At 38.4% G+C, this 13,795-nt stretch overlaps 1 protein-coding gene across 1 annotated transcript in view; it reads right to left on the reverse strand.

The window, feature by feature from the left end:
* MED27 (mediator complex subunit 27) overlaps window positions 1–13,795 on the reverse strand; it is an 84,284-nt gene that overhangs the window by 38,066 nt on the left and 32,423 nt on the right. The window contains exon 4 of the mRNA XM_023938228.2: window positions 12,583–12,713. Within this exon, the coding sequence (XP_023793996.2) occupies window positions 12,583–12,713 (131 nt within the window). The remainder of the gene's footprint in view (window positions 1–12,582; window positions 12,714–13,795) is intronic.

The raw sequence follows: 13,795 nt of genomic DNA on the forward strand, positions 1-13,795 counted from the left end.
GGAGTTCCTCATCCATGCTCACTTTGCATTCACTACTCAGTGCACAGACATGCATTTCTGTATTTGATTTTTCTTCCACCATTTAATTATTTTAATTTTTTGCCTAATTGCAATCATCAAGTTTCCTCGATTCAAAACATAAACTTGATTCCTAGATTCAAAACATAAACTGCACTGGCACTCATCTAATGGCACCCATTCTTAAGAGCACTTCATTGGCATTTTAAAAAAGGAGACAAAATATTTGCCTCCTTTGGCAATTTGGCAAAAGACACAATGAGACAAACATTGCAAACAACTCTGAAAAGGATGATGGGAAAACTGGAAGAGAAAGCTTAACTGAGAACAAAAGAAATTAAATTACATCCACCACTAAGAAATTCCCTGCTCTGACTGCTGTCCTACATCCCATCCCACCAGCTGAGTCAAGTGGTGAGAAGTCAGCTACCACTAAAAATCCCCAAAACAAAACAAACATGGGAAACAACAATAAAAACAATCTCTCATTTTATTCTTTTCAAGGGTTTAAAAAAGAAACCCAAAGTACATATGTGTAGAAACATTACCCAGTACTACAGCAGTTACTGCTCACTGACACCTGGAAAGGCTCTGCTCACTCAGAGCTGAACTCCTCTCAGTACATCCTCTCCTCCACACTCAGGAGATGGGAATGAACTATTTATTTAGGATCTGAAAACAATAGGAGTCAACTGTGGAGAGACCTTATATGAGAGAAAACAACTTCATCCTTGAAACTCTCCAAAACAAATCAGAGCAGGGTAAGAGATAAGGAAATATTTGAAACAACCTGAAATCTAAGGACCATCCAATAACCAAGTTCTCCGTGTACTTTCTTCCCATCAGCATTTTAAGATATCTTGAGAATTTCAGCAGAAGGTATTTGAGAGGTTTGCAAAATGCAGAACTTTAAGAACCAGTATTTATTTACTGACACTTTACCAAAGCAATTAATGCCAAAGCAAACTATTCACTGGCACGAAGAGCTTTTTGGTGGAGGGTGATGCTTAAGACACTAAAAATTAACTGGCTTTAATACATACCAGCACAGAAACAGATGATTCAATCATGGCACTGCTGGAAGATGCAAAAGAGCAGGACAGAAAGAAGGATATTACAACATTCAGGCTTCAATATCAGAATTCTTATCCCTATCGATGACTTAATAAAAAACTGAGGGAAGACAGCAATTGTGGAACAACAAAAAGAAATTAGCAGCAGCAGATAATATTTTAGTTGTACTAGCAAAAATTATAATTGATTTTCTGTCTGTGGTGTTAAAGTTGTTATCTTTGCTCTGAAAATAAATTTTCATTTTAAAAGCATAATCACATGTTAAAATAGTTCTACCTGGCATTTTCTGTCCACAAGCTCATTTTACAAGAGGGATACAAGAGCCACCATTGCTCTGTCATGTCAAAAAATCCATTTCACTTCCTTAGGAATACCTAAGATTAGAAAGTATTAAATTTGCTTATCATCTACTATGCTGTAAAACCAGGTTGTTGAAGGAGGAACCTTTTGTCTAATTGAAGAACAACTTTCAGACTACAAAAGATCATGGAAGCATCAACATAGAAACTGTTTTAAGCCAAATTTCAGATTTTTAAAAAAATCACACAACTATTACTTTAAATGCCAAGCACTCCTCCTTGTAGCACTCCTTTCAATTAACTCAGCTTCTCACTGTGGGATTTTTAAGCAGGCTACTATAATCTACATTATTACTTAATGTAGTTCCTTCAAAAATATCTGTTTTCTCCTTCCATCAGCCACCGCCCTCAAACCATCCTTCTCAAGGGTTCACAAGAATTGGGCTTTCAGCTCTTTTCAAGACCTGTCTACACGGCACACACAAATCTGTCATGAGCAGAGGCATCATCTTTGCTGAGCAACTGTCAAAATGCAAAAGCTAAAATGAAAGAAGGTTCTGCATGTAAAATAGGGAAGTGGAAAAGCCTGGGTTTTGGCTTCAGGGGAGCTCAGCTTTACAGGGCTATTTTGGACACAGATATTATATTCTGACTTAAAACACATCAAAACCTTAGGGTATTTTTTTGCCACTCCTAGAGCACATTTGATTTGAATGCCAAGCACTGAATACAACAATCAGCAAAAGAGTTCAACAATTTAGAGGCCACAGAAGTTTAGGCAGCTTGACACAGACTGACAGGCTCCAGCCAGGCTTGTGTGGAATTATTTCATGTGTTGGCACTTTGTCTTCCATCACTGAAATGAGCACCTAAAGGCAAGAACACAAAGGATACAGGATAATACATCACCACTCATTTATCACAACGAATGCTGGCAGTGGATACTGAGAGCTTCCCATCAGGCCTTGTAAGTAGGAATTATCTGGTCACTGCTTCATTCCTCACAACGTGTCATTCCCAGACTCTGGATTTTTAAAAATCTTACCTGGTGCTGAACAACCAAAAAGAAAAGGAAAAAGTCCAGACTCTTTCCCTGGATGAAGGCATCTGCTTTGTGTTTAATGCCTTCTTGCTCCATCCACTCCCAGCATTCCTGCACAGCTTCCAGATGGTAAAATTCTCACCATTCCCATGGGGAAACTGAGGCACGGAACAACTCAACAAAACAGTAATTTGCTCTGCAAGAACTTGTTTAAGAGTCTCTGTATCTTTATGTGCTTTCAAACACAGGTGGCACAGAATGAAAAGGCTGAACACTATTCCACAATCATGTTTTGTGAGGGATGGAGTCAAAGCACTACAGGCAACAGTGGAGCATAATGATCATACACAGAATACAATCTTTATTTCTTTTCATTCCATTCCAGGTAAGCTCAGCAAATGTTAAGTAAGTGATTCACTACCACAAATTCTGTGCCAAACTCTTACTTTTGTTCCCAAAACTGCCTTTCAAAGAAGAATCTTGAGCAACACTAAAGCATAAATTTAATTTCAATGCAAAACTTGCTGCATGGAGGTGCTTTTGGCTGCTAAAATTAGAGGGCTTACTACAGGATTCCCCTGGCCATGACTCACAGACAATAAAGACACGGTGTGCAGCCACGGGAAAATGCCAAACCCAAGTCTCCAGTGTTAACAAGGTCCTCCCTGTCCAGTTTTTACTCCCTGTGTTACCCATGAAAAGGTATGAATCAGGTAAATACACAAATAATGAGGTGAATGTATCTATGTCAATTAGCAATGTGCATCACACTATTAATACACTTATTTTCACAATAACATACACATACTGCTGAGTAATATCAATGAAATTGAAAGGATGGTGTTACTCCTGTGTAGGTAAAACCTACACAACACAGAACAAGTGCTTTCCAAAATGAACCCACCAAGAATGGAAATAATAATAGAGCAGCATCTATAAAGAGATGAAAACTGAGTCACTTCACCCAGTAAAACTTCTAATGGTTCCATTTTATTTCTTTTTTCCCACTGTGTGTTGGGAAAATGGGACTAGAAAGTAAGTGTACCAAAATACTTCAAATCATCATAAGTGAAGATTATACTTAGAAAAGACAACTATGAAGTCATCAGCTGGAATTTGCAACCCCAAGCTTTTTTCATTTAGCCCATCCATAGGGTTCCTTGTAAACACACAAATACCCAGAGAATGCCCTAAAGTGAAATTAAAAAGTAATAACAGTTATTTTTAACAGCAGGTAAAGAAAGCAGAGCAAAGCAGTTCTCCTCTGTAGTTAGAAAGGACAGTCAGGCATCCTCTCAGACCCTGCATGTGGTCAGGAGCACGGCCAGAGCCTGGCACCACCAGGGTCCCACAACAGCCCCCTGAGCTCCAAGGACACCTCCATGGTGCAGTTCATCAGCTGGGAAAACTTCACCCTTTGTAGAGTTACTGCTGAAACTACAGGGGGCTTTAACTGTCTTTATTTCCAGGTACGATTTGCATTTTTGGAGTATTTTACTGTGATACAGACCTAAAGCTTCCTTCTCCTCAATGGTACAGGGTTCCCATTTGAAAGCACTTTTATCCCCCCCTCCCAGTGTAGCTGTTTAGTTTTCCTCTCAGGTTACTTTGTAGAGATACAGAAATAAAGTCATTAATTAATACATTCACAGTGGGCTTATACCACATTACACAATACAATTGTACAATGAAGCTGGTCTGGCTAAGACACCAAAATATAAAGACCTTATTATTCCACATTATTCCAGCTCTGCTCTTCCTGCTCCTCATCTCTGACAAGGGAATATACAACCAATGCAGATGGAAACACTTGCTGTAATACATTTTTGAATTTGGCAAGAGGTAGTTTTAATTTATTCTTTTCAGATTGATTGTCTGCTGCAGTAAAGCAGCCTCGAATCTCCACTTCCCAAACAGCAAAGCTTAAAAAAAAAAATAAAAAATGGAATCTTATTATAAAATCACAGCTTTGGCAAAAGCTTTGATATCATTATTAGGTTTGCACAAATTTCCTCTCTTATCTAGCCTGTTCTTCACTGTTTTAATTAGTTCAACCACACGTAGTTTGTTCTTTTTAACTTTTTTTTGACACAGAAACAAGCAGTTAAACTAGTATTTGCAGTCTTTAATTACACATTAAAATCTTCATCCTTGACTTTCTTTTTTACTACAAGTACAGGGATTCCCTTCAGTGCAATATTAATGTTCTGCTGGAAATGCTGCAAGGGCATCTTCTGATGATTGGGACTGAACAACTTTCAATTAATTGCCACCTTTTAAAGGCATGGTCTCAAACAAACATTACCTTTAAGGCAAACATACATCAAAGAGCTGGAAATTTGCTCTTTTACAACAGAGCTGGGGTCCCCAGTAATTCTAAACTCGCTAAGGGTCTGCTGCTCTGGATCTGTGCATGTTTTGGAAACAGCAGATCAACACTGCTCCACAGCTCAGTCTCCAAAAGGATTCATCTTTTTCACTTCCCAAATACAGTGTTCCACTTAATCTTCCCCTGAGTAGATGAGAATGATTTCAAATTGCTTTGCTCGGTCACACAGGGCTCCACATCACACTCACAACAATCCTGTTTGGGGGATTATTTGTGGAATATAACAACAAAATATCAACAGCCACCAGTCCCAGGTGCTTTTTGGCTCATGTTTCTACGATAGGCACGTGCACAGAGCTCATCACATCAGTCCACAGTGGCTCACAACACACTCATGAAAAAAGCTCCACACACAGGAAAGAAATTGTGAAATCTTAATTGCATGCACTCTCTTTCCAGAGTACCTGGTTGTAAGAGCTGTTGAAAATTGAATAAATAGAATAGATTTTTCCTCCACATTACAATACACCGTGAAGTTTTACCTCCTAACCAATGTTTCCCACCCAGAAGAGCTGTGGCTGTCCCTGGATCCCTGGAAGTGTCCAGGGCCAGGCTGGACAGTGCTTGGAGCAGCCTGGGATAGTGGAAGGTGTCCCTGCCCATGGCAGGGGAAGGAATAGGATGAGCTTTCAGGTCCCTCCAACCCAAACCATTCGGTGATTCTTTAATGCATATTTCAGTAATTTACTATGGATAAAGCAACATCCAAGATCCTTTTGTATTATATGGATAGAAATTATTCTCCTGTTAATGAATATCATGAGGAACATTTAGTTTCAGTCAAAGTATTTCCTTTGGATAATCTGTGTTGATCAATGCCTGCTGGTTTTTTGTAATTACTTTGTAAGAAAATATGCAGCTGTATAGTACTTAATGGAATGAAATTAAATTCAGCACATAACTACAGCCCAAAAAAAACCAACAAAAAACCAACATTGATTTGGCATAACAAAACAAAGAAGATTACTGCAGAAACCCCTGCTGCCAGATATATCAACATATTAGAAGATTAAATCAAGATTAAAATGTTTAAAAGAATTGTATTTCTAAAGATGCACAGAGCAGCAAAGTTCATGTTCTGTATCTGGTATCTACACAGGTTACAAAGCATCTGTAAAGTCCCAAAGTTAACATGATACATAACCCAAGGGAACAGCACTGAAAACAAAAGAGATATCAAGCAATTTAAGAACACCTATTCTAAAATTTACCTGTTACACTGAAATAAAATTTCAACTGGATTATCTCCCTTCTGTCTTTTTTGGAGCAGAGTTGGGTACGGTACCTTTGGCTACAAGCACTGAGATGACCGTTGTTATATCCCTGGTATGTTACTGCATTTGATCTCACTGGAGTTGCCTAATAAAGCCCTTCATGAATCAAAACTGTACTGTGGAGTTTTTTCTTTCCAGCTACATTATACTGAGTGCTCAACAGTAAATACCACATAACTGAGACAGACTGCCATTACATTTAATATCAGACTGCTTCCCCACCACCACATTTAAACAAAACACACCCAAAGCAGCAGGACAAAGCAACAGCCAGTCACAGAGCTCTGAAACATTTGTCCCTGCTGCTGACATGGGCAACTGGGAACAAAAAATATCTGTCTTTAAAAGCTTAGAATCATCTCTAACCAAATGACAAGAACTGGATAACTCATTTGTGTCACATCTGAAATCCAGAAAGGACCAAGAGCTGTTCCCTTGGAAAGCTCAGTTCAAGACAGGTTAATAATGTGTCATCACCTGAACTGTCCCTCATCATTTGTTACATGGATGGGTTCAGTTAAGGAAGATGCTTCCCCAGCTTTGGGATCCCAGAGTCCTGGCTCCACAACGCCCCAACACACTGAAATCAGTGTGGCAGTCAGGGGTAAATGGCAATACACTGCAACTCCCACCAAAACAGCTTCACAAAAGAGCTCTGCAACAGAAGTTCAACAATTTATTAAAAATAAAAAGAAAACAGCCCAAAGATGTGATTCAAACTTGTGTGCACAAGACATCAAATATTAAAATTAATTGTCGAGTGACACAGTACACGGCTGCAAAGTCATTAAATTTATTCTTGTAAATATTATTGTCTTACAATATAAAGAACTAGTTTTAAATCTTTTTTCCTTTCATATAAAAGGGGATTAATTTGTGGAGCAAAAGGGTCACATGTTTCAGCAACATGTTCTTTTACAGTTCCTGTTGCACTGCCTTGCTAAAATCAAGCTAAAGAATTCCATGAGAAACTTGAACAAGGATATGAAATGAGCTCCCAGTCTTGAAAGTTATTGGAAACTGATCTCTTCCTTATTAATACAATTCCCCATCATGTACAAAAAGATATCTCCATGTTCCAGAATGCAAACAGAGTTTTAATCTTTAATTATATTCTCAACCTCAGCTCTTCTGGAGAGAAGTACAGATGTGGGCCCGAGGATTATTCTTTATTACATTATCATCTCTGTGGTATTTAATGAATATTGATACTTAATGCAGCTTTGCCAGTACAGGCAAAGAAGAATTTCAGAACTGCACAAAGAACTTCTGATGACTTTTCTCAAAACAGAAAATACAGTCACACACTTCACTCTTCTACTCTTGAATACTCCAGGAGGCCCAAAGCTTGGAGTGCAGCTCCTGATACTGAATTACTGCAATAATAACACTGGCTGTTAAATAACCCCACCCCTACACCTGGTGTCACACTGAACTGAATCAGATTCATCATGGAATTTAGGTTGGAAAACACTAACAAGCCCTTTAAATAAGTTCTCTTGAAAATTACAAAACTTCTGAAAATTTATTGGCTTAAGCATGTTTTGTCATTACCTTTAGAAAAACCTGTCTCCTTCTTATATACTGAAAATCCCTGAATTTAGGAAGCAATTACATACTGTTTATAAAACAAAATGCTGAAAAAATGCTTTCCTCCAAAAAATTCTTGGCAAAGGGCTCAGGATTTTTCCTTAATGCAAAAATGATAAATTATACAAGTTAAGTTCTAAATAATTTATTCTGGCACATCTGATGACTGGGTGTATAGTTTATATATATATATATGTATATGTAAAAGCTGTTAAAAACAGCAACTTTTTTATTTAATACTAAATCCCTCTCTAAAAGTCAATTTGAGTGTCCTGAAAAAAGCTCTTGACCAAAGCCAATAGAATCTGACAGTACTAATTATAAGACAGGACCTTTAAACAGATAAGACATTAATGCTATGACAGAACACTTTGACTATGCTGGTATTGAATCAAGCTCCAATAAACAGAGTTTGGGATATCTGTACAGTTCTGTTCCAAATCCAGATGAACAAATACCTACTGAGCCAGGATAATAACTTTTATGGAATACTCTCACTATGGAGCATCTTTAGTTAATGCAGTTCTAAAAGATGTAGAATGTATAGACTTCTTTTGAATATATCCTTTTCTAGAAGAATCATCCAGATGAATTCTGAGGTGTAGAAAGCAGATCAGAGACCTCCTCCATCTCATCCAGGTGTAGAAACATCCAGAGACTCTATATCCTCAAGTCTTTATTATCTCCTAAAAGAAAAGTTACTTCCACAGATATTTTTTTTTGCTCATTCATCAAGAACAGTATCATGGGCAGCACTGCCTTTTCCTTCATTAAAAATAAAAAATAAGGAAAAGTAATTTTGTTGGTGTGCTCCTAACAATAGAGTACAAATTTACAGAGATTTTTACTCAATCTATTGCAGTATTTTCACTGTCAAGTTAGGGCATACATCAGAGCACAAGAGATTTACATGACAAGTTGAACAGCCTTAAAACAAAGAAGCTGGACTCTCTTTCACCCAAACCTCTCTGTTCATTGAGCCTGAAGTTGTCAAACAAGAACAAGATTTCCACTTCTTTATTGTTTATAGTGTGATTATTTCTCTAAAACCACAAAGTGACAACAAATGACCCTAAAAGGCACCATAAAGGGCAAGAGTCTGAGTACTTTTTGTGGTGATCAAGTTCTTGCTCTGGCAATTTTCTTCCTGACAGAGAAGACAGACGATTAATCTGGGAGCACTGAGAAAGCCCCACACAACAGAGCTATCAAAATCACAGGGTTTCCAACTGAGACCCCTAAAAATTCCCATTAAAACTGACTTGATTCTTGTGTGTGCCACTGAACTCCACTGCAAGAATACAGACAGCATCCTGGGCTTCCTCTTTTCTTCCTTCTCCAGCTCACCATGGCTCACTGCTGTTGTTTTCCAGTTGGACAGTGACACACCAGATTCTCTGGGATGCCAGCAGGGTGGTCCAGCAGCAGGAATTACCCTGAGGACTCCCTACTCTCAGCACTCCCTAAGAGTGCTGCTCCCTCATGGTCTCAGAGACAATTTCATAACTGCAAATTTGCTTTTGACACGTGGCGCCAAGCAAAATAATACGAGATTAATTAACTGCGCCAATTACTACATTTCAAGAGGAAAAGAAAAGCTATGCCATCATTTCTTATTGTCTTTATTTATTGATTCCCAAGCAGGAACAGCCACCCTGGCTTTCAGCAGGGCTGCATGTAGACACATCCCCAGGCACTCAGAGGAGCTGACAGCTCTCAGCACTTGAGCAAACACTGCCTGAGATTCCGTAACAGAAGGAAGGAACCCGCAGCCAGATGAGAGGCATGTGAGGGAACGCATCCATTAGCACGTACAGGAGATGTCTTGTTAATAGAAGACAGAAGGAGGGACAAAGCAGGCAGAGAAAGCAGCCAGCAGTTAGTCATTTTCTCACCCAGATCATTTGGCTGGGAATGAGACACACATCAATCCAGCCTTCCTTTCTGCGCTTTCAGAGCCAGGGAAAACCAATACTGAAAAGCAAAACCGAATGCCAAAAGGCCTCTCGTCAAAACTGCTCAGCACCCTTAGAAGTCCTCAAATAACAAACAGGGAGAAAATGCAGGTTTTCCTCATAGCTGATGCATAGGGCAGAAAACTTCCATTTTCAAAACCACCTTTTGGATTCAAAACTGCTGCTGTTTCAGGTATTTACTAGTGAAGGATTAGAGGTTCTCGCCTCCAAATCAGAGCACATCAGAAGGCAGCTTAAGGCTGGGGAGGAAAAGGGGTGAGGACCCACCAAGAATCACTTTTGCCATTAGCAAAACCCTTTCTTCCAGCTCCTTCTGCGAGCATAAAATAGGAAGAGATGGCTGAGCCTCCAAGGCTTGGGTTTACTTTGTTTGATTGGTTTCTTTAAAAAAAAGGCATTTTGGAGGGGAAAGAAAAAAGCAGAGCAGGAACAGAGACTGAAGGCTTAAGTGAACAGTGAACTGAACAAAACTTGATTTTTCTGCTGTATCACCCCCTTTATGAGAAGACACACCATTTGGGTATGTTTAGTTTGTGGAATACCATGCAAATCTCACCCCAGCAGCACAGATCAAAGACCTGGATGAACAAGAAAATTGCTCAGCTCTCACCACTGCCATAGAGAACATGTGCATAATCAGTGCAATAGCAAAAGTTACTCATGCAGTTTCTTCATGGAGCAGGACTATAAATCAACAGATGCCCTCTAATACTACCTTTAACTAAAATATAGACATGTTTACTAGCAAACTTGCCATGTGCAAAATCTGCATAAGAATAAATTTGCTTTAGGAGATTCTTTGCCCAAATCATCACCTCTGATACTTCCTGAGCAAGTGTTTCCTGTGTTCCTTTGCTGGCAGAAAGGATTTACTGCAGCATTGATATTCACTCCAACCTGTTCTGAAATGAGACATTTTGGCATACAGCTGATTTCAACTACTTCTGTTTAAGAAAAGATCTAGATAATATAGTTGCTCTGAACAACATTTAATAAACACTTGACTCATTGTTACTCAGCCCAATGACTTACCACAGAACTTAATTTTTATAGCATACATCAAAGCAAAAATAGATGAATTAATAAAGCTGGAAAAAAAAATATCCTTGAATTGCCATGGGAATATTAGGATGCAGGATGCCCTTTCAAGGAGATCTGTAGTTTTGCATCTGGATGTTTTCTTCTTTTGCATTTTATAAAGAATAAAGGGGAAAAAAACTCCACTGCATGATTCATCACTATTTGCATGAAACTACAGGAAAATCAAGATATTAAAATCAATTTGTCACACCTTTTTTTTAAAAAAAATATTTCTCATAAGCCTATTTTCTAAGTCTTTTAATAATCCGCTTCTGACCTGTATTGGAAACAAGATATTGAGCCCAACAGGTATTTCATTTGCCTTAATATCACTATCATTCTCTTAAGACACACCAAGATAGCAAAGAAGAACAAATATGGAAAGGTCAAAGAGAAGCCAGAGAGGAGGAAACCTGTGACAGATAAAGGGCCAGCTCAGCAGAAATACATTTTCCCTGTGAATAATGCTGCAAGTGGTAATAAGATATTGAAACATAATTCAACTACTGCCTAAAGTTTAGCTACCACACTAAAATTTCAGTCTATCTGCAGATCCTAGGTAAATGCACCACTGAAGGAAAATCATCTACAGATAACAAGACATATAATACTTTTAAATATGCATATTATGTATCTCACATTAAGATTTATACTGTAACTGTTAAGGAGCAGATTTTTCTATGCAAAAGTAGAAGTTAGTTCTTTATACGTATTTCTAGTAACTAGAGATGTCATGATTAAGATATAAAACAAAAACCCACCAAAATACTTTAAGACCTCTGAAAAAACTGTGTTAACTGCTGTAACAATATTCCAGTTCATAGACTTCTGGAGAAGGAAGTCCATTTGAAGCTCCAGATACCCCAATAGTAGTAGTTAGGAAAACTAACCAGCTAGTTTGTTACAAGATACCCCTGTTCCACCACACATTTCAGAGAAAAAAACATCTGGTTTTCCAACTACTGCTAGAGCCCCCTTCAAACCATTCTCCTTGGTCTGATATATTGGTAAAACAATAGAGCACTTTATGGATTCTTGAATTACCAGCACTTTAAAGTTAATATACAAGGGGAAAGCTCTATTGCCTCTTGATTTTTTTTCACATTTCCTTTAAGAAAAAAACCCTCTACACACTGACCTGTGAAATCTGGTGACAACAGGGACTTTTACTATTGCAGCTACAAGGTTTTTGGTAGCACAGTGTTTATACATCAGTGACTCTTGTTTTGTGAAGAAAAGCAGGCATTTTCCACAAGCTACAAGCATGCTCAGCACAATGAACAATTGCTTAGCACTTCATTTTCTACATAATAATAATTTTCTTACATGTAACTAAATATATTTCAGGCGGTTTATTAATTTATAAGCCTTGTTGTGTACATCTCTGTGTTTCTGGCATCACTACACACAGGCTGCTTAAAGTGTTGATACTCTCTGTCCTCAAACAGTTTCTAAGTGTCCTCATAATTGCTTGTCACCTGTAAAAGAGGTTTAGATCCGATGCAAAATCAACATATGGTGAACAGATGGACTCGGAACAGACATTTGCCGAGAAAGTACTCACACCAAAGACTTTCTGCCTTCAGTCTTTTAGGACCTTCAGAAAAGTCCTACTTGAAGCTTCAAGTCACAACAATCAGGTGAACATCATTCCTCAATGACAAGCTTGTGTTGCAAAAAGTTTTTTAATGACCTGCTACAAAGAGAATGTGTACGGAACAAAAATGCAAGCACGAAGTTGCTTAGTATGATAATTGAAAATTAAACCAAAAGACCAATAAGTTAATAAGAAATACTCCACCCCCAGCATGGAAACTCTTCCAAATATTCCATTACTTACTGAGGAGGCAGGACAAGAGTTGTTGGCTGGGCTTTTGGTCTGCGCTTTGCAGATACTCCCATCTGGTTGGCCGAACGTTTCAGAGACTGCTGATTCAAAAGGCCAGATGCCAGCCCAGCATGGTACTGCAACTGGAGAAGAAAAAACATATATATATATATATATATATATATATTAAAATACACACCACTGCAGTACTGTGTCTGTGTCAGACCTCTGCTACCTGTGGCACCTGATTCAAATTACAACCAGTCAGGGAATTAATATGTGGTATTTCAGATCTATTGCTTGGTGGAAGACAATAGGGACAAAAGCACATGGGTGAAATGGGTATGAGGAGCAAGTTATGCATTAGGGCAAGTAAGATGACAAATCAAGGGCTTCTTCTCAAGTCTAACTCTCTTGAAACCTGGGCTTGCTTTTAAAAATTGTGCCTGTTTCTCCTCTCTAGGGACTAAACATTCTCACTTTAGGAAGAAGAAAAAGAGGAAAACAGATGCAACTCTTTCACAATATAAACTAGCTTTTTAGAAATAACACTCATCTTTTTCTTCTTAAACACAGAACTACAAAACATTTGCAAAGGATCTCTACCACTGCAAAGAAAAATCTTGCTTTTAAAATACCTGCTCACACATCTCCACAGCACTGCAGAACAATTCACATTCAGTACCTTTCTCCTTGAAACTTTTCTTTTCCTTGCCAATAAAAGACAAATTTCTGAAGGACACAACATGAATCCGCAGGATTTTGAGTGCACTCTCACAGCTCTCAGATTTAAGAACAGCTAGAGGGCTCTGCCTGTCCTGCAACCACCTCCAAATGCAACAAGTTCTCCTCTGAACATTTTCAATTACACTCTGAGTCCCCCATTTTTGAACTGGAAGGGGGAGAAAGATTCAATGTCATACAAATGCTATTTCCTGCATCATTTCACTACCTGGATCTATGTGTTCATTACATTGTCTAAAGATTGGTTCTGAAAAAGCTGAATTGTTTCATACATGAACATCTCTAACCCCATGATATGCACATAAAAAATGGGTTATGCTCATGAAAGTATGATTTAAAAATGTTCAGAAAATAAAGCGGTCTTAGACCAAGCTGTTCTACAGGGGCTGAGTGAAAAGGAGGGAAGCAAAGCTTGGAATGATGTACTCAAAACCACCTGTGGACAGTAGGGAAGCAATCCCCTGAGCCAGTTTGACTCAGA

This window comes from Cyanistes caeruleus, chromosome 20 (genome assembly GCF_971803275.1).
Source record: "Cyanistes caeruleus chromosome 20, bCyaCae1.hap1.1, whole genome shotgun sequence".
NCBI lineage: Eukaryota > Metazoa > Chordata > Aves > Passeriformes > Paridae > Cyanistes > Cyanistes caeruleus.